Source organism: Culex quinquefasciatus, chromosome 2 (assembly GCF_015732765.1).
Source record: "Culex quinquefasciatus strain JHB chromosome 2, VPISU_Cqui_1.0_pri_paternal, whole genome shotgun sequence".
NCBI lineage: Eukaryota > Metazoa > Arthropoda > Insecta > Diptera > Culicidae > Culex > Culex quinquefasciatus.
In genome coordinates this window covers 177,408,250-177,433,022 of record NC_051862.1, presented here as the reverse complement: position 1 = coordinate 177,433,022, position 24,773 = coordinate 177,408,250, and the positions used below count along the sequence as shown (strand labels likewise).

At 34.2% G+C, this 24,773-nt stretch overlaps 1 protein-coding gene across 7 annotated transcripts in view; it reads left to right on the top strand.

Annotated features, from left to right (window-relative positions):
* Positions 1-3,422: 3,422 nt before the first annotated feature.
* The window catches only part of LOC6033186 (receptor-type tyrosine-protein phosphatase kappa), a 184,028-nt gene continuing 162,677 nt past the window's right edge, over positions 3,423-24,773 (top strand). For 3 of the 7 annotated variants that reach the window (XM_038251730.1, XM_038251731.1, XM_038251725.1), the window contains exons 1-2: positions 3,423-3,634; positions 10,434-11,211. In XM_038251730.1, coding sequence (XP_038107658.1) covers positions 11,210-11,211 — 2 coding nt within the window. In that variant the 5' untranslated portion in view covers positions 3,423-3,634; positions 10,434-11,209. Of the gene's footprint in view, positions 3,755-4,250; positions 4,275-10,433; positions 11,212-24,773 lie in introns of those variants that run through there. The other 4 variants (XM_038251726.1, XM_038251729.1, XM_038251727.1 and 1 more) reach the window with 4 other exon arrangements.

Sequence of the window (24,773 nt, the reverse complement as noted above, 5' to 3'; positions counted from 1 at the left end):
ATGGGTCCCAAACTTTATTTGCACTTATAAACAGCCCATCTTGCGATTCGAACTCATAACATTTGGGTTACGAATTGAGTACGCAACATCTGATTTAGGCTGACCATTATTTATTGAAATTGGAGGAGTATTTGTTGAAAAATCATTTTGAAACGAATTATAATTTTAGTATCAATTTATTTTGAAAAAAATCTCAATTTTTCCAAGTATGAATCACCTTTTTTAAAATATTTTTACAGAAAAAAATATCTGAAAATAAAAGTTAAAGACCATTTCTCGGGTGAGTTTTCAAAAAGCCGTAAGTGCCACCGTGACCTCCGACACTAATTTTCGTTTTTCGCCAAATTTAAACAATATCACATTTGTTTTAAATTTAGGGCACTTGAAGGACGTGTAGATGAACAATCTCAAGCTTTTTTGAAAATGATTTTTCGTAAGTACGTCGATTACTAGTGCAAAAAGAGCTTGCCAATGGCTCTTACGTCTTTTTGAAAACTAATCCGAGATTTTTCGTTTTCATTTATCTTGTTAATCAAAGAAAGTCACAGCCCAGACGGTGGAATTTTACAAAGTTATTCCATAACCTGATCTGTTGGTTGAGGCATGAAAATGGCAATATTTTAAATGTTTTTGTTTTTTTTTTTATTTAATAAGATTTGAATCGATTGAATAAAACTGTTGAAAATTTTTTTTTTTTTTGTTCTTTAATATTCAAACGATGAAAATGTCCAAAAACACGTTCAATTTCAGAAAAACTCAAACTGATAGATGTATTTTACAACTTTATAGTTTGAAAAAACGATACTTTTTGTTTTAAATACACTTTTTTTTCATTTGGCCCGCGAGCTTATGTGAGCTTATAATTTGGTCCGCCACTCAAACACTTTGAGCACCCCTAATTTAAAAAGTTCTGAAATATGAACTCACGATAAGGCCGATATTTTTCAAAGTTTTTGTCCCTTGGCTCTGGTTGGGGTCAAGGGGGGGGAGAGAACAAGCAATAGTTTAAAATGTATTTTATACTAGTTCAGTTAAAGATTTGACGAAAACAAAAAATTTAATAAAAAAAACATGTTGCGTTAATAAACAACGAAAATTTTCAAAAATTCAAAAGATTTTTAAATTAACCCAAACATGCTAAAGTGATTCTAGATGCAGATGAATGGAATATTTTTTTTGCCCCCTGAATTTTTGGGCCAACTTTGAAGGTCACAAAACTGTGCCAAAATATAAATCAATTTTCGCAAATACAAAATCATGTAACTATTTTAAGAAATAATGATGTACGGAATAAAGGAAAAATGTTACATTCTTCAGAATAAATTATTTTAAAAAAACTGAATAACTGCAAAAAAAAACTGAAACAAGAATTCTTATTTTTACCCCAAAAACAAATTGATAACTTTTCAACTCACATAAATGATACATTTTTTTTAATTTAATATGCTTATAACCTTCTGATCTTTCAGAATTGGACCTTCTGACCCTTCGACCATATGTTTTCGAGTCTTTGTCACACATCTCAAAAAAAAAATAAGCTTGAATTTCGTTGGTTTCAGTGCATGAAGTCATTATTTTGTAAAAAATCTGTACTCATGGAGAGAATCAAAGTTTGTTTACATCCGTAAGAAAAAAGTATTCTAAAATTGTCAATTTCAAGGGTCAAAGTTTTTCTTCAAAAACTTGATATAAAAGTTAAAATTTGCAGTTGTTCGATACTGAGCAATTCTCTGAGATTTCGGTCATTTGATTTTTTTTGTATTTTTTAATCCGACTGAAACTTTTTTGGTGCCTTCGGTATGCCCAAAAAAGCCATTTTGCATCATTAGTTTGTCCATATAATTTTCCATACAAATTTGGCTGCTGTCCAATGGACAGTGTCCATACAAAAATGATGTATGAAAATTAAAAAATCTTTATCTTTTCAAGGAATTTTTTGATCGATTTGGTGTCTTCGACAAAGTTGTAGGTATGGATATGGACTACACGGGAAAAAAATGATACACGGTAAAAAAAATTGGTGATTTTTTATTTAACTTTTTATCACTAAAACTTGATTTGCAAAAAAAATACTATTTTTAATTTTTTTATTTTTTGATATGTTCTAGAGGACATAAAATGGCAACTTTTCAGAAATTTCCAGGTTGTGCAAACAATCTTTGGCCGAGTTATGAATTTTTGAATCAATACTGATTTTTTTCAAAAAATCGAAATATTTGTCGCAAAAATTTTTCAACTTCATTTTTCGATGTAAAATCAAATTTGCAATCAAAAAGTACTTTAGTGAAATTTTGATTAAGTGCACCGTTTTCAAGTTACATCCATATTTAGGTGACTTTTTTGAAAATAGTCGCAGTTTTTCATTTTTTAAAATTAGTGCACATGTTTGCCCACTTTTGGAAAAAATATTTTTGAAAAGCTGAGAAAATTCTCTATATTTTGCTTCTTCAGACTTTGTGATATTGCAATGCAAAGGTTTAAAAACAGGAAAATTGATGTTTTCTTAGTCTCACCCAAACAGCCCACCATTTTTTAATGTCGATATCTCAGCAACTAATGGTCCGATTTTCAATGTTAATATATGAAAAGTTTGTGAAATTTTCCGATCTTTCGAAAACAAATTGTTAAACAAAGACTAACATTTCAAAAGGGTGTAATATTGAATGTTTGGCCCTTTTGAAAAGTTAGTCTTGATTTGAAAATTTTGAAAATATTGTTGTAATATTGTTTATAAAAATGTCACATGTTTGATGCAGTATTTTCCGAATTTGGTGAAAATTCATTTTTATTAAAATGAAGTCGCAAAAAAACATAAATAAATTCATTTCATTTTAGCGTTACATCAGCACAGGGATTTTAAATGACAAAGTATGACAAAAAACTTAAAGCTTGGTAGTATAGACATTTTAGCCAGAAAATAATAATAATAATTAATAACGAACCGACATCTGCTAATGAGGATAATCAATTCAAACCCACTTTTCCTTTCGGCTAGGTACCTTTTCTCACCTTTTGTTTTTTTAAGCATCTTGAACCTGCCAACCACCCTCTCTCTCTCAAGATTATGCGCTCGAGATGCAGAATAAAAAAAAAACAAAACAAATAAAATTAATTAGTCAATGCTGCGCGAAGAAAGGCCATCATAATCCTATCGCCAAACAGCATCTTTGCCCTCGCTCCCCAGTCAGCGAGAGAGAGAGCAAATATCGATAATGATTTTCCCTCACACAGCTGCTTGCACTCTCTCTCTCACCACGTGAGAGCGGCACTCACTCCACAACAAAACCCCCATCAGCTGGTCGGCGCTCCTTCTCTCTCTCGCCTCTCGCAAGCGAGGGAGCGAGTTTTCCGCGGAAAACTCCCAGCCCAAACTGATCTTGGCGGTGGGTTTTCCCACCCAAGTCCGTCAGTAGATCGTGAGAACTTGTACGCGTTGGACGCCCCCGAGAAACAGCCGTGAGACGCCGTGGAAAATCCGGATTTCGGAATCAGCCGCCGCCGCCGCCGTGTCCTCTCCTGCGTGGCCTGCCTCCGCTTCAGAGCAGGTTCTTTTTCCGTTTTTTCTTTTCTTCTGTGGATGGTACAGTGGCCACTCGGACGGAACAGGTTGTCCCAGGGAACGTCGGCGAAAGGGGTTAGTTTTTGGTGCGGGGGGTGGTCAGAGGAAGTGTCCGGCGGGGAAAACTTGGGAGGGATTTTTCCTCCCGGTGTGGTGCTGGTGAAAATCCAAGCGAGACCGAGGGTTTTAGTGGAGGTGAGATGATAATTCGCTGTGGCGTGTGAAAATTGTGGCGGAAAAGTGGCAGATTTTCCGACGACCGAGCCTCCCGACAGAAGCGCCCACCAGAAGAAGCACTTTGGTGTTGCATAAAAGGATATGTGATGCTCGGGTGGACCGAGAGAGAAAATTTTGTGGACCAAAGAGAGTGAAGTGTCGTCGGAGGAAGAAAAAGAAGAATCATCACCCATAAAAAAGTGTTCAAAAAAGGGTTGACGAGGGCCACTTGTGTGCGCCCTGTCCTCACGCGGAACAGAGCCATCAATCTCCGGTGGGGTGCGGAGAGTTTTCACCCGGCAGCATCACTGCCCCCGGAACGAATTGAATTGGCCATCTTAAGGCCGAACCAACCACAAACTCTAGCAGCAGCAGCAGTTGAGTTCGCGAAAGAAGAAACCTTTGCTTTGCTTTTTCTATAAATATATTTTTGCCTGTTTTTCACGCTGCTAGGTGGTGGTGGTGGTGGTCGACCCAAGATATTCTCCCGTCTTAGTCGGTGTGTTTTCAAACGCTTCTTCGTGATTTTTGGTGAATTTTCGAGTAATAAAAAAAAATCTCGCGCAAAATACACTCACTCGCCGCCGAAGTTAGTCAGACACAGCGCGCTAGTGAGACTGTGTGTGTGTGCGCGACTGTGTGGGGAGAAGCCGTTTCTACTAATGTTTATGAGTGTTTGAGGGGGTGTTTGTGTGATTGTTGATGGGCAACTCCACAACCCCCCCACCACGCTTTCTTCCGACGCCGACGACTTCAAGATTCGTCACTGATGGTACTTGGAAGATATGCACGCACGCACGCAATGGATTGTCGTCGATGATTTCGAGTTTTTGGAAGGGATTAAACAGTGTTGCTTTATTGATGAAGAAAATTGCTTTTAAGATTAACCAAAGAGGTTTTGATAAATTAATTTGTTTATTATATAAGCAATTTTTAAACAATTTCAAACAAAACGTTTGATTTCATACAACATTTTCTAACAAAACAAATCAAATTTCAAGAGACGAGAAAACATTTTCAATAGAAGTTTTTTTCATAAAATTTTATGTCGGCTAAAATCTGTAAACAAACATGCCTGCAGGCTGGGTTAAATATTTATTCAACATTCAAGTTGTTAAGTTATTTTTTAAGTTATGGTCAGATATTTATGTATGAAAATAAGATAGATAGAATAAACAAAATTTAAAGATGATTAAATATTCATGAATTTAAATGACACTTGCATAAAAACAGCGATGTTTTCATCGTTTTTAATTGAAACACGGCCATTAATCTCTAACGCCCATGGTTGCACCTAGATCGTCCAATTTCCCGGGGTTACACAAATCACAGGAAACAGGAATTTTTCAACCAATTTTCCCGGGAATTTTTAAATTTTCGAAAATTGTTCTGATCTTGATTTTGATAAATATTTTGCAACAAAATTGTATAGGACAGCGACTTTAATGAATAAATAAGTGAAAGGATCAATTAATAGCTTGACTGCATGTAAAAACCATACAACCTCAAGAAACATTTTTTTTTTAATTTTATGAGCTGTCTTTCAAATCGTTCAACATATTAAAAAATAATCTGAAGTATTTTTTGATGAAATATTTATTTTATCAAAGTGTTTGGACAGAAGGTTCTTGAATCATAAAATCGTTTTTTTTTTACTTGAAACTAAATGATTTGAAATATTTGAAGCATGTTTAAAAAAATATTATTGCACTATTTGGGAACTTTTCAAACAATTCGATTAAAAAAAAAGTTTACTTTATCTATTTTTATGGTTTTATTGTCACATGGTTTTCAGCTTAATAAATGACTTCTCAAAGCACAAAAAGATGATTTAAATTATGCGATAAATTAAACTCATTCCACAATAAATTTTCCATTTTTATAATCATCCCTTCAACACCCACTATAAATTTACTTCAAACTGAAATTTCTCAATTGAATACTATTAAACGTTCTATTTTCATCCAGTTTGATCATGTTAAACAAAAACGTAAAAAATCACAATTTACTTTGGCGGGAAGGGGTCATTTTTGTTTATTATTTTCATAAAGCAAGATCTACTTCCAGTTTTGAATGCTTCAGAAATTTATATTATCGGAAAAAAACGTGCCTGGAAATAATCTTACCATCTGATTAATTAAATATTAACAGGTAATTAAATAGAACAAAATCCCTTAAATTTTGCTTAACTTTTAAAAAAATCTGTACATTTTCAAAAATTGCTTCAAAAAAGTTAAGAAAATGTATTCTTTCGCTTAAATTTCGGGAATTCCCGGGAAACTTACGAAATTTCCCTGGAAACGGGAAATATTTTTTCCGGGAAATCCCGACAATTCCCGGGACGGCAAATTGGACTCTCTAGTTGCACCAGAGCACCACTAAATTTCGACTTCAATTTGAACTTGATTGAAAACTATTAAATTTATTGGAATTATTTTTTCTGCACTGTGTTATTTAGGATGTTAACTGATTTCAACTTAAATTTCATTCAAGTCAAGTCAGTAAAAAATGGCAAGGTAGAACGTAAAAATCTCGATTTTGTTTTTTGTTAACAAATAACCAAAATTGGTAAAATTAACAAAAAAAATAATAGAAAAAGCAGACAATTGATTTTTTTACGAGTCGCAGTTTTTACGTAAATGATAAGTTGGCTTGGCTAAAAATAATTAAATTTGCAAGAAAATACACTTTATACTGTTTTTAGTTGATTTTATTTACCGATTTAATCCGGATTGTTTTAGAGCTATTCCATGTCAAATAAGAAATCGATTGTACCTCACTCTTTTAGATATCATTAAACGTTATCCTAATAAATAAAAAGTGAATAATACAAAAATCATTTATTAAAACCGTTTTTTAATTGATTCAAATGTCAAAATTTCATCTCAATCAAAACTGATCGTAGCAATTGGTACTCCAAATTTTCTGAGCTTCCTTTACATCAATATACAAACAAGTTAAATTCAAATGTCAAAAAGGCAGCATAAAAAACAGCTTAGTCTTCTAAATAATTCCAAGCCTAATTTTCAAATTTTTAATCAAAAAGTATCGCAAAACGCTAAATACATCATTACAGTCTATAAAATAATGCAAATGAATCAATATCAATGAAATAATCTTTTTTTGTCCCATGAATTTTTGTGGTAAAAAAGGCGGGTTGAGGGACAAAATCATTAAATGAAATGTGCAATGACCCAACGAGTTGATAATGATTTTAATCAGGCATGTCTAAGTGTCTGAATGTAAATGTATTTTTCTTACCGAGTCCGAGTTCACGTACAAACTTATTTCAAATAGTATCTGGGTAATTCTCTACCAACTCACACTAAATCGGGAAAAGTTGCCCCGACCCCTCTTCGATTTGCGTGAAACTTAGTCCTAAGGGGTAACTTTTGTCCCTGATCACGAATCCGAGGTCCGTTTTTTGATATCTCGTGACGGAGGGGCGGTACGACCCCTTCCATTTTTGAACATGCGAAAAAAGAGGTGTTTTTCAATAATTTGCAGCCTGAAACGGCGATGAGATAGAAATTTGGTGTCAAAGGGTTTATATATAATTAGACGCCCGATTTGATGGCGTACTCAGAATTCCGAAAAAAACACATTTTGCATCGAAAAAAACACTAAAAAAGTTTTAAAAACTCTGCCATTTACCGTTACTTGAATGTAAAACATTTTGGAACATGTCATTTTAAGGGAAATTTAATGTTTTTTTCGAATCTACAATGGCCCAGAGGGTTATTTTTTCATTTAGAACAAAATTTTTCATTTTAAAATTTCGTGTTTTTTTTAACTTTGCCGGGTTATTTTTTAGAGTGTAACAATGTTCTACAAAATTGTAGAGCAGACAATTACAAAAATTTTGATATATAGACATAAGGGGTTTGCTTATAAAAATCACGATTTATCGCGATTTTACGAAAAAAAGTTTTGAAAAAGTTACTTTTTGCGTTTCTCTTTGATTCGTCGTCCGTGTCTGTCGCGGGAGACCATGAACGGCCATGATCAATGACGGCCAACTTTTTCAAAACGTTTCTTCGTAAAATCGCAACATTGTTGTAAAAAATAACCCTGCAAAGTTAGAAAAAACACGAAATTTTAAAATGAAAAATTTTGTTCTAAATGAAAAAGTGACCTTTTTGGGTCAATGTAGATTCGAAAATAACATTAAATTTTCCATAAAATAACATGTTCCAAAAAAATTAACAGTCGAGCAACGGAAAATGGGAGAATTTTTAAAACTTTTTTAGTGTTTTTTTTTTTTGATGAAAAATACGTTTTTTCGGAATTCTGAGTACGCCATCAAATCGGGCGTCTCATTTTACATAAAAGTCTCTTTGACACCAAATTTCTATCTCATCACCGTTTCAGGCTGCAAATTATTGAAAAACACCTCTTTTTTCGCATGTTCAAAAATGGAAGGGGTCGTACCGCCCCTCCGTCACGAGATATCAAAAAACGGACCTCGGATTCGTGATCAGGGACAAAAGTTACCCCTTAGGACAAAGTTTCACGCAAATCGAAGAGGGGTCGGGGCAACTGCTGTGTGAGTTGGCGGAGAATTACCCAGCTGTATAAATTAAAATGATTTTTTTAATTAAAATTGCATCGATTGAACAGAGTTTATTATCGATGTTACAAATATTTTGTTGCAATAGAAATGTACATTTTAGTTTTGAAATAATCTTTTTTTTTGTCCCATTTTTCGTGGAAAAATTTGAAGAGTGTGAGGGACAAAATCATGAATTGAAATAAATATGCCTGATAAAAACGATTTTTGTCAGGCAAGTTGAAGGTTGTGGATGAAAATGTATCCGAGTCTGAGTTCACGTACAAACTTACTTCAAATAGTATCTATATTGAACGACGCATTTTTTAAAGCCTCTTTTTATAATATTTTTAATAACTTTAATCCATTGGCAAGAACTTTGCAACTGATTGGATTGAATTTGAACTGTTATTCCAACAATCATATAAAAAAAAGATACAGTTATAAATTTCAGGATTTTTTTTAATTTTATTTTCTCTTAATGGAAACAATTCTATTAAAAAGGTAGCATTTTTCCAATTTGGCATATATTTTTACAACCATTCGTGTCAATAATTTTCAAGGGAGTTCGAAAGTAAAACTTTTGGTTTTCTTTTTCCATCGCACCAATAAAATGCCAAAATAAAGTTGTTTTGAACTCTGGTTAGACCTTCTTTGACATAAAACTAAGAAAAGAGGTCGACAAATCTGCTTTTATTACCAACACCACCATCACACCTGATTTCCCCAAGTATGAGAAAGGTAAAAAAAACAACCCAAGCAGCAATATCTTCAACCCCATCACAAATGGGTGGTGGAGGTCGACGCTTTTTGAAGTCATCGTTGCTCAAAAGCGGAGAAAAGTGGTGTCCTTTTTGGCGTTTTGCGACTCCGCTCTCGACCGTCCTTCTTAATGGCGGCGTCGGAAAATGGGCACTGAAAAAAAAAACGAATGGAATCAATTAGAGCAAAATTACCTTCCACATGGTGTGAGGTTTTCTGTGCGACTGTTTATCTTTTGAATTGATATTAAGAGGAATCCAAACGAAAAGTAGAAGTACTGTTGAATGTGTTGAGTTTTAATTGGCTGCCAACGCTTCTTTGGGGTGTCAGTGGAAAGTGAAAAAATGGCGGGAAATTCATAAAATCGAAAGTGAAAATTCGTTTTTTTCTCTTTTAGACTACTAAATAGCGCCCCAATGTGTGTTTGTGCGATTCATCAGGTTTAACCTGCTCAAAAACTGCGAAACAAATTGCCCGGTGATGATCGAGCAAAAACAGATGTTTCACGTGTGAGGATTCTCCCGGCCGCCACTTGACTGGCAGTAAATTAGCCTTCATAGCGCAGCACTTTGAATGAATAGAGCGCGAGGTTGGTGCTGGGTTCTGGGAATCATGGAACGATTTTTCTTCACTAATTGCCCAGCAATTGGACAAGCTTTAAATAAACATTTTAAAACGAGTTGGTTCTGGAATACATTTTTTGCAGAAAAAAATAGTTTGTAGTTTCAAAAATCTAGCCTAACATTTCAAAAAATCATATAAAAGTTTCAAATGCCATTTTCATGGTGTCTGGACGAAAAAGCCTATACCTGAAAATAATTTTAAACGAATATCTCGGGAAATTTTTCGGACCATAAAAACGAGGATCATTAATAGGCTTCCAAGATATATATATATTTTTTAAATTTGACAAAAACGGGAAAATGACAAAATGGGAAAATCCATGTTTTTATTAAAACTGTGATAACTTAAACATTACAGCAAGTACCATACTTGTGTGGGTTTTGTAGGTTACGCTTTTCTATTAGGAAACTTTGGTACTCAAAAATCGAAGCACTTTATTTTTGTTCCTTAACTTTCATATTGAACTGCTATAATTTTAATTTTTATACATTTTTGTCATAAATTTTCCTCCAAGATTTATCTAAATCAGTTATGAATATTAAAAAAAAAATATAAATTACCAAAACATTTATCGCAAATATGATCAAACCCTTTGAAAATTCTGTATGACTTATAAAAAGTACACTTAAATATCGCCAAAAAATCTGAAAAGTGTTGAAAATGAACCACAACAGAATCTAACCCTTTCAGCAATTGTAATTTTTGTTTTTAATCCTTTCAAAGAAATGGTGACCGGAAGAACCCAAATAGCTAAATAATTTAAAGTGTGGCAAAACAACAACCGTAGAGAAACCACGTAGAACCAAGAAGTAGATTCGATGCCACACACAGCAAAAAGTTGCGAATCTTTGTGATTGTGTGATTTGAATGCAAAGCGAACAGCAAGAAGGTGTGTTTTGAAAAGTACGAAGGAAAACGAGAGTGAACGACAGAGGGGGAGAGAAAGAGAGTGTAAGAAAATCAAATATAGTTAGTGAAAATAAAATAAGATAAGCCGAAGAGGATAAAAAAAAGGAAAAAGTTCATCCCAAAGTGTAAAGAGAAGATAATCAAATATTTATAAAACGTTGCAAAAATATTTTCCCGCGTGGTTTTTCCCCTGGCTGCGACAGATCCTGATCCCGGTGTGTATGTGTGTGTGCATTGTAAAGAATAAGAAAGAGAGTGAGAAAGGCAGAAAGTGAAGAAAATCTGTGGTCCTTCGAGGAAATTACGCATGAGATTAAAAGTTGCGAGAGTGGACGGGGAAAAAAAGAAAGTGTAAAGTGGTTTTGGCCCCAGTCAAAGAGTGGCACCCGAGCGGGGAAAAAATAAGAATAAAAAATTTAATACCCGAGGAAAAGTTCCGCTCTGGTCACCGGGCACCGACCGACGACGACAATATTGTCGACGGCGAGGTGAGGAAATAACAGTCAACAGCAGCAGCAGCAACAAGAGCATCAAAATATAATCACCCAAGGATTCTTCGTTGACGGAAGCGGAAGCGGAAACCTATCAAAATGTATGAGAAATATTTTTTTACATGTTTTTTTTTCTTCTATCGTTACTGCTTCATGCCCAGCCCATCCACATCCGAACAACATTGAACTCGGGGAATTATTCCTATTGTAAAAAGAATCCATCAAAATTTGTTTCTAGAATGATTTTTCTTGACAATTGTTTTGATCAGTTTAAATTGACGAAATTTCTAAAAAGATAGATTTAGAAAAGATCTAAAAAAAAATTGAACGGACACTTTACAATTGGAAATATAAAACTGTACAAATCATAAAAGCTATTTTGGTTTATGTAAATACATTTCTAAACACTTTAAAAATATCTGACAAACGAACACAATCGTCCTCCTTTTCCTCACCGTTTGCGTTTTGCTGTTGTTGTCCCGTTGATCAATTGTGTACGTGTTTTTGTTCAATAGTTTTGTTAGTTTTTTTTCTCTTTAAATATTTTTGTACTATAAAGTTGAATTGGGACAAGGCATTCGTGCTTACAACATTGTAACACTGCGTTTCATTCACAAAATCATAAATAATGCATTGTCTATCAACAGTAGATTTTATGCTTATCACACGATAAATTATATGGTTATTTTCACCATGAATTTACAGTAGCCTTTATATTTTTTCACCATAGAGGATTGTATAACTCATGCAGTGTTGCGATTTTGAGCGCTCATGCGCTCATGAGCGAGCATTTTTCGCTCATTCGTGAGGAGGAGCGCTACGCGAGCTGGCTCACGTTTGCTCGTGCTCATGTTTGCTCATATATTTTATGAGCGAAAATTCTCATCGCTCGCGCTCGCGCTCATGTTTTGAGCAAAATGAGGAGGTATTTTACCTGATACGGGTTATACGATAATGACTTTTTTTTAGTTTTTTGTTGAGGTTGTATCTTGCGAAAAATGGATGCTGGATTAGACTAATCTTAATACTTATGGATGAAGATATTTTTATAAATTTTGTATTGAAGCATGTATTGGAGTTGGAGTTTAGGCTTGAGATGGTAGAGTATAATTTTCAAAGCAACACAAAAATGTTTTTTGGTAATATATTATGTAATGTTTTGATATTTATTTATAATCAATAATTTGTAAATAAACTACACCCAGAACTGGGCATCGGCATACGAGAGGATAAAGAGCACGATTCGGTAGTAAAATGGTACTGTGTGCGGACGGAGAGGATAAATCCCGAAATTGCCGTGAGTACCTTACTCATGGGTTCATTTTCCAAAAAAGTTCATCTATCAAAAAAAAAAGTACCGGTACCGAGATTCGAACCCAAGACCATCGGCTTATTGAACCGTGCCTTTGCCGTATAGGCCACCATGGTTCGGTGATTAAGTGGTGGTCATTTGTCCATATAAGCCACTCAATAGGATGAACTCGTCAATGAACGAATGAACACGCGAGAGGTCTTTACTCACGCAAAATAGTACTTTCCTCACGTTTCTTTTCGGGAGGACTTTCCCCTCGTTCTTTAACTTTGGGTGTAGCCTAATAAATGTTTTGAACATTAAAATATTGATTGCCCTCCTTTTACAGCTTATTTAAGACCTATAATTGCTATTAACTGAAAGTTTAGTTTTAATTTAAAAACTTCAAGCAGTCTTTTTGATAATCATACTCTGAAAAAAATGTGCTAAGCTGACAACATTAAATGAATACAAGCTCCTTTTTCGTGTTGAAATTATCTCAGGTACTTGAAATGGACTTCAAATTTGGCAATCCAATTGGCCTGTGCAAGGTTCTTCAACCATGCAAAAAAATCTACCTACACCCAAAATTCAGAGTCGAGATAATCGTTCTCTCAAAATTTATTGAGGGCTCAGTGCCAAAATCGATAGAATAATGGTACCAACTCACACCATCATAACAAATGAGTTCATTCGTTAGTTGAATAAATAAATCTCCAACAAGTGTCATACATCGACTTCTGACTTCTCCTTGGTCACGAAGCTGTGGTGGCCGAGGCAGCTAAGTCATTGGATTGGTTTGTCAAAGGTCTCTGGTTCGATTCCCGTTGTCGACATTTTTGGTTTTTTGTTTGACGGATGAACTTTTTTTTTGCAAATGAACCTCGAGAGAATAGTTCTATCGCCCATCTCGAGCTGTGTTCTCTGTGTCCGTGAATGGTACCACTATTCTCTCGACTCGAGACCATCATTCTCTCGGACTAGCGCTGCCAGTTTTGGGTGTACTTTGCAGATGAGCGCTAATCGAGCGCGAGCGCATGCATGAGCATGGGCGAGCACGAGCTACCTATCAAGTCCTCATTAGCGTGGCTCACGGATATATGAAAAAGACAAAAGTGTTCAATTTCGAACGCCTCGCCCGGAATTTTGTAGCATTATAGCCCCAGAAGCTAGCCTGAAATTTTGAGCGCATTTGGTTAATGATAAGTAGTTCCACTTTTGACCTGAAGTTATGAGGAAATTCCAATAAATTTAATTTATTTATTTTCAACTTTTTAACTCTTTTTCGAGAAAGTTTTCCTATGCCCTATGATTTTTTCTCAAAATAGAGGTTTCTTATAGGTTTTGATCCGGGGAACAACTTTGTAGAACATCATAAAGCGCTAGGAATTAATCCCGGAAAGATACAGGCAAATTTTTAGAGCACGTTAAATTTGTTTTCCAAACAAACACAAAACAAAACCTATAAGAAACTTGAGAATAGGAAAATTTGATTGGGTTTTGGGAAATTTTCTCTAAGATGAGGTTAAAAGTGAAAATTTCCTATAGTAAATTTTTAGAAGTTCCATACTAACTTCAGGCCAATGGTGGAAGTACTAAACCTTAACCTAATGCGCTCAAAATTTCAGGCTATGTTCTAGGGCCATATTGCTACAAAATTCCGAGCGAGGCGTTCGAAATTGAACACTTTTGTCTTTTTCATATATCCGTGAGCAACGCTAGTCCTCATGCTCATGAATGAGCGAGCACAGCTTCGGGCTAGCTCGCTCATTCGCAACCCTGAACTCATGTTCCCATCCAAAATCAAGAAATTTGATACGTCGCATGACTAGTTTACTGTATATCTGTATCATGGGCACAAAAATCTTTATTGACATTCTAGAACAAAATTTGAAGAAAAATATTCTAGATCGATTTTAACGCGTTAAAATAACAAACAATGTTACATTGCTAGACTAGACCATAAATGTAAAAATAACAATGAATTTATTTAAATTTAAGGAAAGTCTGTATTTCTTTATATTTTTATTAAAATCTGTATTTCTGTACACCAGCAAATCTTTACCAAAACCATCAAAACCGGAAATGGATTTTATTTGTATTTTTTGATTTGGCTCAAACTTTGTGCGGGCCTTCTCTAAAAAAAATCAAGACTAGCATTTTAAATGGGCGTAATATTCAATGCTTGGCCCTTTTGAAATGTTAGTCTTGATTTAAAAAAAAATCAAAGTATTTTTTCGAAAAGTTCGGAAAATTTCACGACTGTTTTATGTTTTAACATTGAAAATCAGACCATAAGTTGCTGAGATATCGACATTAGAAAATGGTGGATTGTTTGGTTGAGACTTAAAAAACTCAATTTTCCTGTTTCTTTTTCTTAAAGCGGCTGTATCTCAGCAACCCAAGATCCAATCTTCAATGTCTCTTATACAATTTCATAGCAAGTTTTCTGGACTTTTCAAAATATTTTTTTTTTAGAAGTGGTCACTCATGGTCACTATTTTTCAAAATCGAAAAACTGCAAATATTTCGCTAAAATCAAACTTTCCGTGGCTATATCTTGAAAACAGAGCCTTTTTGCAAAAAAATTGTAAAGTACTTTTCGATTGCAAATTCAATTTTACATAAAAAAGTTACGTCAAATTTGTTATTGCATGATTTTTTCAAAAATTCATTGCTTGGCGGCAGATATTTTGACCATGTTTCTCTAAGACTCAAAAGTTGCGGGTTTTTGTCCCCTAAAACATATAAAAAATCTCGAAAATCAAAAAGTAAGTATTTTGGGAAATTGAGTTTTTGTGAAAAAAAATGATTAAAACATCAGCAATTTTTTTTCCGTGTAACTATTTTTTTCTCAATAGTCCTCAAAAATACCTACAACTTTGCCGAAGACACCAAATTGATCAGAAAATTCACTCAAAAGTTACAGCTGTTTGAATATTTACGTACCATTTTTGTATGGACAGCAGCCAAAATTGTATGAAGACTTGTATGGGTGAACCAATGACACAAAATACCAACTTTGGTCAAAGGGAAGGCCCCCACAAAGTTTGAGCCAAATAAAAAAATACAAAAAATAAAAATTGTCGAAATCGGCCGATTTCGTAGAGAATTGCTCATATACAGGTTCTGTATGGCTCATTCTACCAGCATAAAATCCACAAGATTTCTATACATTACATATAATTTCTATAAATATTCCGCTGTGAATAAAAAGAAAAGTAAAGTTTTACAGTCAGCTCCCGGTAGTTTGAAACTTTTTTGTTCAACACTTTGTAGCTTGTTCCCGTTAGTTTGAACAAGTCGAAACAAAAATATGACAAACTGTCACTCGTTATCTCACACTATCAAAAACAAAATTTTAGTAGTGTTTGTGAGCGCAGTTGGCATGATTTTACTTTACGATTTATTTTGAATAGTAATTACAACTTGTACTTTTCCTTATTGTTTAAAAAACTAAACAAAAAAAATATTTCAATCAAATTACACACCATAGAATCCTCACCGCCTATGGGGCACAGACCAATTCAATCTTGGCATGTTCGGCACGGATTGTGATTCTCGCGGGAACAAACGCGAAAGCCTCGTTGTGTTGTGAAGTGTAGTCATGTAATGTTTTCGGCAATTTCAATTCAATCGCTTTATTTATCTTTCATACCATGGCGCTGTAGTACACGGACATGCGAAGAGAGGCTGTCGGAATAGAAAAGTTACAATTTTACATGAGTGCTGTGTGGATAGGGTTACCTTATGTTTTATCAACAAATAATTTTTTTTAGAAAAATATATAAATATTGTAAATTTAAATTTGTTAACCAAGAATTCAGATATGAAAATCAAAAAAATATGTTAAAAAATCAAAAAAACAGCCAGCTATCCTAAATCAACAACAAGGACCAAGTTCCCCGAACGTGATGTGTGTTTGTGTGGTAATGGTGGTCGCCGTTTTTTATGTGAATCAAAAGTTTCTCGTACACAACAATTCAAGTAGGCTTTAGCTGCCCTAAGTGGTTTAGGCGAAAAAATACGGTTTGAATTGAGAAAGACGCAACGCTCGTGTGGCATTATTTATGGCGGTGCTCAACGGCCTTGACAGTGAGTTTTTTTCCCAAGTGGTTTTGAGAGCACTTCTAAGAAAGTTTTATTAAATCAGGCAAAGATTTGATGTCATGGTTTAGATAGTGGTACAGCGCAGTACTGCAAAGTTAGGAGTAAAAAATATGAAAAATATCAATCTTCTTGAGTTCTCACCAATAAGATTTGTTTTTAAAGAACTAATGTTAAGTTCAGATTTACATCAAATAATTATTTAATCTCAATTTATGTTGAAATGGTAAAGATAATTTTTCACATTTACGAGATAAATTTCTAAGGTCTAATTCCAGAATCAAATTTTTGAATCAATTTTTTGTCGATAAGGTCGGACAATTTCTGGCTGATATCCAGAACGTTTCATGCACGGCAAACACTCATTAGCTCTTTGATCAGACCTAATCAGACGCACACACATTCGAAAAGTGTGTGTGTATCTTTCCAACTCGTTCTAAGTTCGCATCGCCGGTACCAGTTCGGTGCCGATTGCTGGCAAATATCCGATCCAAATCTCATACATCGTGCAAGTTTATCTCTGCACTGAATCAGCGGTACCTTTCCTTAACAACCAAAATCAGAAGGGAGAAGGAACCTATTTTTGTCCATTTGTACATTTCAATAAAATAACAACATATTTTAAATAATGAAAAATATTTACTCATTTTTGTTACATAAATTTAAATGTGCAAATATCGGTTATTTTCCTCTTTTATCCACTCAGAGTATTTTTTCTGCCAGGCTTCCCTCGGTGTGAATCTCCATCGAACGAAACGATTGCGCATATTTACATAAGCATAAAATTCAATTTGTTTTCCATTTTGTTCCGCCTCAAGTTGGCCTCTTTTTTCTGGGGCATGGATTTTCATCTGCCGCGTGCTCACGCCAGATCCCGGGATCTGTGTGGTGGCTTCTTATCTTTTCCAGCGAAGACGCACTTTTCACGCGGAGAAAAAACAGACGCCACCAACAATGCAAAGGCAATAAAGCAAGGTTATGTATGGGGCTGCTCTTAACCGTGTGAAACCTTACATGTTGAGGTTGTTCAATTGTTCCTTTAAAGAGTTTGTTATTGAAGAATTGTGAAGAGTTCACAACATACATTTTTAAGCTGTTTAGCCCTTTTACTTGGTTCGTCCCGATTTTCCCAATTCAGCCTCCACAAACACACACGCAAAAGCGACCTGGCACTAGAAGGGTGAAATATGGCATTCCGACGAAGATACGACGATAGTATCGTCTATCTACGGTGTTAGGTACGTTACACCTGGGGACGGAGAGCGAGATCCCATCCGGAGGTTTCCTCCCATTCTGGTGTGGTGCGCGTAATGCGTATGTGAGAAACCAGAGAAGATGAAAGACGCACAATGGTGCGTGAAAATTCCGTGCTCGTTAGTCGATGATAAAGGCTTGTTTTTGGGGGGTTTCTGACCTTTGCGTGTTTAGTCGGCGTTTATAGGGATGTTAACATTGAGGTATAACTTTTGGATAACAAATTGTTTTATTTAAAACTAAAAAAATAACAAAAAACCTCAAACATAACAATGAAATGCAAACAAACGACGAAGTTGACTTTATAGCTGTCGGCCACCATTGCTAGTACCAACCACTAGTGTCTTCCTTTTTATCTACAAGGACTTCGCCGCCCTGGGCTCCTAAGTGTATGAAAGTATGGCACGGAGCGACGGCGCCGAATACCCATATTTACACAAAGAATTTTAGAGCGCCCGCCGCGGGATTCGAACCGGCGACCTCTGGATTGTGAGTCCAGTGCGCGGTCCGATTGATCCACACGGGCGGGAACAAACGGGGAGTTTAATATGCCTAAAATGGAGAAATTTACTCCATGATGAATTGCAAAAATATGTATATCCACTGAAAACATTGATGATAAGAAATCAATTATAACTGAAAGAAAACAACCAGAAAACTAGACGTCAGTTAAAAAAATTAAAAATCAACTTTCAGATTAGAAGCGGAACTATAGTTTTAGATTTGAATAAGAACTGTGTTGAAAGGGGAATTTGGATTTGTTCGGATTTATTACAGATTTCATTGGGGTAGCGTAATTATTAAAAATAATAATCACCTCAGAAATATCCTTTTTTTAAATACTTTGTCTCAAATTTACTGCCTTTGCAGCTGGCCAACGACCCAGAAACTAGGTTTTGTTTTTACTCAGTATTTCATTATAAATAAAAAAATCCTTTCACTGTGATTTATTTAATTTTATAAGTGAGCTATTCTCCAGCAAAACCGGAAATTGATTATATTAATATTTTTGAATTAGCTCAAACTTTTTGGGAATCTTCCCTATGACCGAATAATCCAGTTTTGGCATTCATGGCTCCATACAATCATTTGAAGGATTTTTTTTATCGGTTTGATCTTCGGCTCTCAGAAAAATTGCTCACGTTAATTTTTTATTTGTCAATTTAAAGTGATTTTTTCACAAATTTCAATTTCCTAAAATCTTTTTTTCTGTATTCATTTTTTTTTGAGTTTTAGGGGATAAAATATTGCAACTTGTAAGCCATAAAAAAGCATAGACAAAAGTTGTTTTTTGGAACAATAGAAATATTACTCGAAAAATTGCAAATATTATTTGAAATTTATGTCCCTCGATCCTGACCAAGGTCGAAGGGAGGTGGGGGTGGGTTCTGTTGGCAAGTAAAAATTTTGTTTAAAAATTGAAATTTAACCCAAAAAAGTTTAAAAAAGTTTAAGCAGTACTGTGAATCAAAATTTTATAAAAATTCTAAATATTTTTAAACTAGTCCAAACATGCTAAAGATGAAAATCTTGAGTTCATCAAACTCCTATTTCCGTTAACTTTTTAATGTTTATTGAAAAACATATTTTTTGTGGAGAGAGCGAAATAAACTTGGCAAAATATTTGCAACTGCCTAAAATCAAATAAGAAAAAAATACTTAAAGGTTTTTTTGATAAAGTGCACTGTTGCCAAGATAGTTACTTAAAGTTTAATTTTAAATAAATAATTCCAGTTGTTCGATTTTTTTATGTAGTGTCTATGATTCTCCATTCAAAATTTTTTTTTTCGAAAAATGAGAGAATATTTTCATGAAAATTTCGAAATTGAGACATTAAAGCTTGGACATCTGGTTGCTGAAATACAACAAATAAAAGAAAAGGAAACAAAAAAAAATGTTTTCAAATGTGAAACGAGACGCCAGTTCCTAAACAAGATTTTTTCTATTAAATCAATTTCTGAACCTGACAAATTGCTTGCTATCGATAAATGACTGTATTTCCCCTAAAAAGGTGCTTCCAAAAACTCGAGTCGATTATTTTGTAGTATTTATATCTCATTAACTAACGGTCCTATTTTCAATGTTAAAATAATGAAACATTTGTGAAATTTTCTGATCCACTAGAAATAATGTTTTTAAAATTTTCGAATCCAGAATCAAGTCAAAAAATTGTGGTGCTCTGGAGTATTAACTCTTTAACGCCCATGGTTCCTACAGAATACCACTAATAATAATGTTCGTTAAAATTAAATAGAATTCTCCAAAATTAACATTATTTTCACGGAATCAAATTAAACGCTACTATTTCAGAAAGTAATTTTTGAAAACAGTTAGTGTTACTACCAAACTTTGTTTCAAGCTAATATGTATCTTTTTGACCGTCTCTAAAGAATTATGATTTTAAAGAATTTCATTGTTAATATCATGATGACATTATATCCTAGCACACTAGAGAGTCTGTTAGATACACTTTGGATATTTATATTTCTTTACTCTATCAAACTTGAATTTCAATCATTTTAAAGCTTGACCAACTCAAATGTTTATGTTTCAAGCTTGTGTGTATGCGTTTGCAGTTGAAAGAAAACCCCCTTCAACCAACAAAAACAACAACAACTACACCAGTGTCAACCACTCTGCTGCTGTGGCTGTGGCGGCACACATATCGAGAGTTTTCGCACAAAAGCACATACATTTTCATTAGCTGCGCTATTATTAGAAGGAAATTGTTGTTTTGTGGTTTACACCATCAGAGTCCATGTGGTCCACACTGGCTGAGCTGGGACGACTGTCTGTCATATATGCTTTCGGAACCTGCTGCTTGCTGTGCTGCTCTCGGGGTACAGACTTACGGGTACGGAATGTTAGAACCACTGACTGGAAGTCACCTCCGGCAGAATAGTCACAGTTTAAAAGTTTTGACATTGAAATTTGTGATTTTTCTATATATTTTTTTGATAATTCCATTGCATTTTATATATAATTAATTAAAAAAAAGATATTTTTATTACAGTTCAAATGGTTGTGTTTGTACGTGAGTGGCCTGTGGCAGGACATCCTGGCATAAATTACGTGGCCAGTGCGTTTGTGTGTTTGTGCAGTCTGAAAGCACACATGGACTGTTTAAACTGGCGCAACTTCAAGTGGCTTTTCCGAGAGGGAGCAAATTATGTGTGGTGTTGGTGTCGGCCAGATTTTGATGCATTGCCCATATCGACGGATCAGCACTCAGGTCGTCGGAGCAGTGTTTGCTCACTGCTGCATGCGTAATCGTTATTTATTGGGAACATGACAACGTGTGTATTACATGAACCGAGATAATTGACACATTTTGGAGTTACCTTGCGCCATGGTAGATAGAGTGACAAAATGTCGAAGGTTGAATTTGATAGGCTCTAGTGACATGGATGGCTATTTATTGGAAATTACATAATTAAGATTAAATGATGGGGTTTTAACTATAAATCCATCTTATTTTATATTAATTGGAAAGATTAAATTAACCACAATAACTAAACACAAATACTTACTGTAGTAATCTAATAATTGAATGTCTGAATAAATTTGTGAAAATCATATGCGTAAGTTTCACGTACACGATGTGCAAACATAACCTAAACCGCAAACTTGTATACAACCACCTCACACAACAACAGCGTCGAAAATGAAACTGGAAAGTGGAAAACAAGCATGAAAATTGCTGCGTTTTCTTTATAGAACAAGCGCGCTAAGACGCGATGCTGCGGATGTTCTGGGAAGTCAATAATGTGTGTCGTGCAGTGCAGAAATGGTGGGCATATTTTAGGTCCCGTGCAAAAAAAATTACCTGAAATATTTTTGCAAAATTCTCGAAGATAAAAAACTTAATTGGTAGTTATTTTGGAGCTTTATTTATTATGGATCAATGTTGTTTCTAGAAATTCGTCCGGATCAAATGTAGCAAGCATCATCAAAATCGGATAATATTTGACTAAGACACAACTGTTTAACGTTAAAAAATCGTATATTATCCCTAAGGACTGCATGTGTTAAATAAAGCAGGCTTTTAACCCCTTCCCGCCCACAGCAAAATCGAGATTTTTTACGGTTTTCTACATTACTCATAAATGGATCAACCAAATTGGATGAAATTTTAATAGTTATATGTTAACATTCTATACAAACTAATGCAGGTTGAACCAGGTTGAAAAATTGCATGGTTGCAGAGAAATTTCATTCTGAAGACAAAAATTAGTGGTGCTCTGGAGTAACCATGGGCGTTAGAGGGTTAAGCAAGCAATAGCTAAATAATATATCAAACATCATTACAGTAAAGTTGTTCATTTGTTTAGAATTTGAAAATAAAGCTTTCGTCGAAACACAATTTTAATTGTAATTTAATTTGACTACGATATCCCAATAGTAAATTTTTATCCAGGTAAGGAAATTTAAATAAGGAAAACCAAATATTTTTTAAGGTAAAGGAGTAAAAACTTTTAAAAATGTTTGGTTTTCCTAATTTAAATTTCCTTACCTGGATAAAATTTTTACTATCGGTATATCGTAGTCAAATGAAATTGCAGCTTTGTTGCTTAGAACGGGGAGGAGGATGTAAATTTTTTTGTTAATTTTATTTTCTGTGTTAAAAATATTACAAAATGTGTAAAACGTGTTTTAAGCTACCAATCCTTAGTTTTTTTTCGACTTTGTTTTCAAAATCACCAAATATTTCTTGAGTTATTTTCAAACAAGCTGCAATGCTATGCCTATTATACATTTACTCTAGATCAGTGTTTCTTAACCGGTAAGGAATTTCCCCCGGGGGGAATGAGGATGCAATGGAAATCCAATGATTTTGCAAAATAATGTTATCTGACACTTTCTTTAAAACATTCATGCTTACAATATTGTATAATTATTTGAAAAAATATTGATTAAGTAACAACAGCTGTTTTTATTTTATCATATTTTATTTATATTACTGACAAAAAATAATAATTCAAAAAATCAAACTGAAGAAATGTTTCGTAAAGTTTTAAAAAAACAAATTGATAAGGATTCAAGTTTTAAAATAATAACATGCACAACTAATTGGATGAAAACAAAAAAAAACTTTTTAACATATTTTTCAAAGTTTTAGGGATTTCTTTTTTAAAGATTTTTTTTAAATACATTTTGTGAGTTTTCAAGCATGAGCAGGTGATATAAATTTTCACATTCATTCAAAATTTGCAATTCTTGTGAAAATTGAACATTACAAATATCCTTATGTTTTTGGGTTGTTTATGCCATAAGCTGTTCTTAATTTCTCTGTCAGCACTTGAACTAAAAATATTTGAGAAGTTTTGTATTAGGTAGTTTTTTTAACGTTATCTAAATAAATTTCTGGAAGTTTCGCTTGCTTTTATGAAGCTTTGAAAAATAATAGAGTTTTAAAATAACTATTTTTCGTATTTTTTTCTTTTAAACAACAAAATATGCTTTCTTTCAATGATACAAATTAGTCACAAAAATAGATGGGGGGAGAGGGGGGGAATGAAGTTCATGAAAATCAGTCAAGGGGGGAATTTGACGAAAAATTTTGAGAACCACTGCTCTAGATTAAATAAAATTTTGAATTAGCGATATAATAAAAAGTGTTAAACAGTTGAAAAACCCCAATATTTGAACACAGTGATAAAAATTTATTTGCTATAATGTATTTTAAAATCATGAAAATATTTTTAACATGAAAATGTATTGAATTCACAAAATTGTGATACAAAAAGAACAAATTCCAGTTCGCAGCTTTCAATTTTCAAAACGAAACGTAATTATATTTAACAACATTTTGAAAATAAAGATTAAAAGTCATACATAAACCACGTTGACACTTTAGGGCGGGATTATATTTTCGTATCGGATCATTTGACTAGGTTGCTTAACGTTGTTTCTTGGAATCTATATAATGAAAAAAATACATTTTTTCAGTATTTTTCCAAAACTTAATGATAACAGGAGTATTTTGATCTGAATAACTCCGCAATTAAAAAAAAAACACGCTGATGTCTTTGCTGATTTGGTTACAATTGTACTGAGTTATTGCAGAATAGGGTGAAAAAACAAAAATATTTTTTTTTTTTGGAAAATCTTGAGACAGGTCTTTCAGGTAAAAATAAGAAGCTGTGTCAATTTTGATCCAAATCGGTTAAGGTTTAACGGCCGCTATTCTTCGTTGAAGTTTGTAAGAAAATATTTATAAAAATGTAAAAGGAGATGCAAAATATTCAAAATTTCACCGAAAGGTGGTGTCAAATAAATGTGTCGGATCACTGTCAAGTGTATTATTCTAATGTAAAATTTTATGACAAACAACTTTGTCGAAGACCACAAAATGATTATTAGCGATTCAAATTAGACGTTTTTGTATGAAACGATTTTTATCACCAACTTTAACGATCAACCCTTAAACCTTAACCAATTTCGCTCAAAATATTTGGGAGGTATCTCTGAGGTCGATTTTTTTATTGTTTTGTTACCATATTGTAGAGCAAGCTTTTCCAAATAGATCATTGGTTCCAATCAACAAGTCGATTCTAGTCTACATAAATACATTATGTTTATCAAACGACAAAAACTATGAAAAAAAAACAAGACACGGTTTAGTATTCATCAATCATTTTTAAATAACTTCCTGAGATCGAAGCAGTCTACGATTGGAGAAAGACGTCAAAAATTTTCGCTGCTGCTTTTCTTTGAATTTTTGTTCCAAAAAATAAAAAGTGGTTCCGGAACTAATCAGTGCAGTGGTGAATGGTGTTGTTCGAGGTGGAAATGTTCAAGCAATGGTTCCAGCGGAGGATTTTGAACAGGACGGTTCAATCAAGGACGTGGCTCGTTCCGGGTCGGTCGCGATACTGCTATGGAACGCGGAGGCCTTCGAAACTTCCCCGACGACCAGGGTGGATGTGGGTTCGCCTGGAAATGGACAACTTCCGGGAATCTGAAGGAACTGACCCAAATAGGAAAGGTGCGGAACGCAGAGAGCGAAGC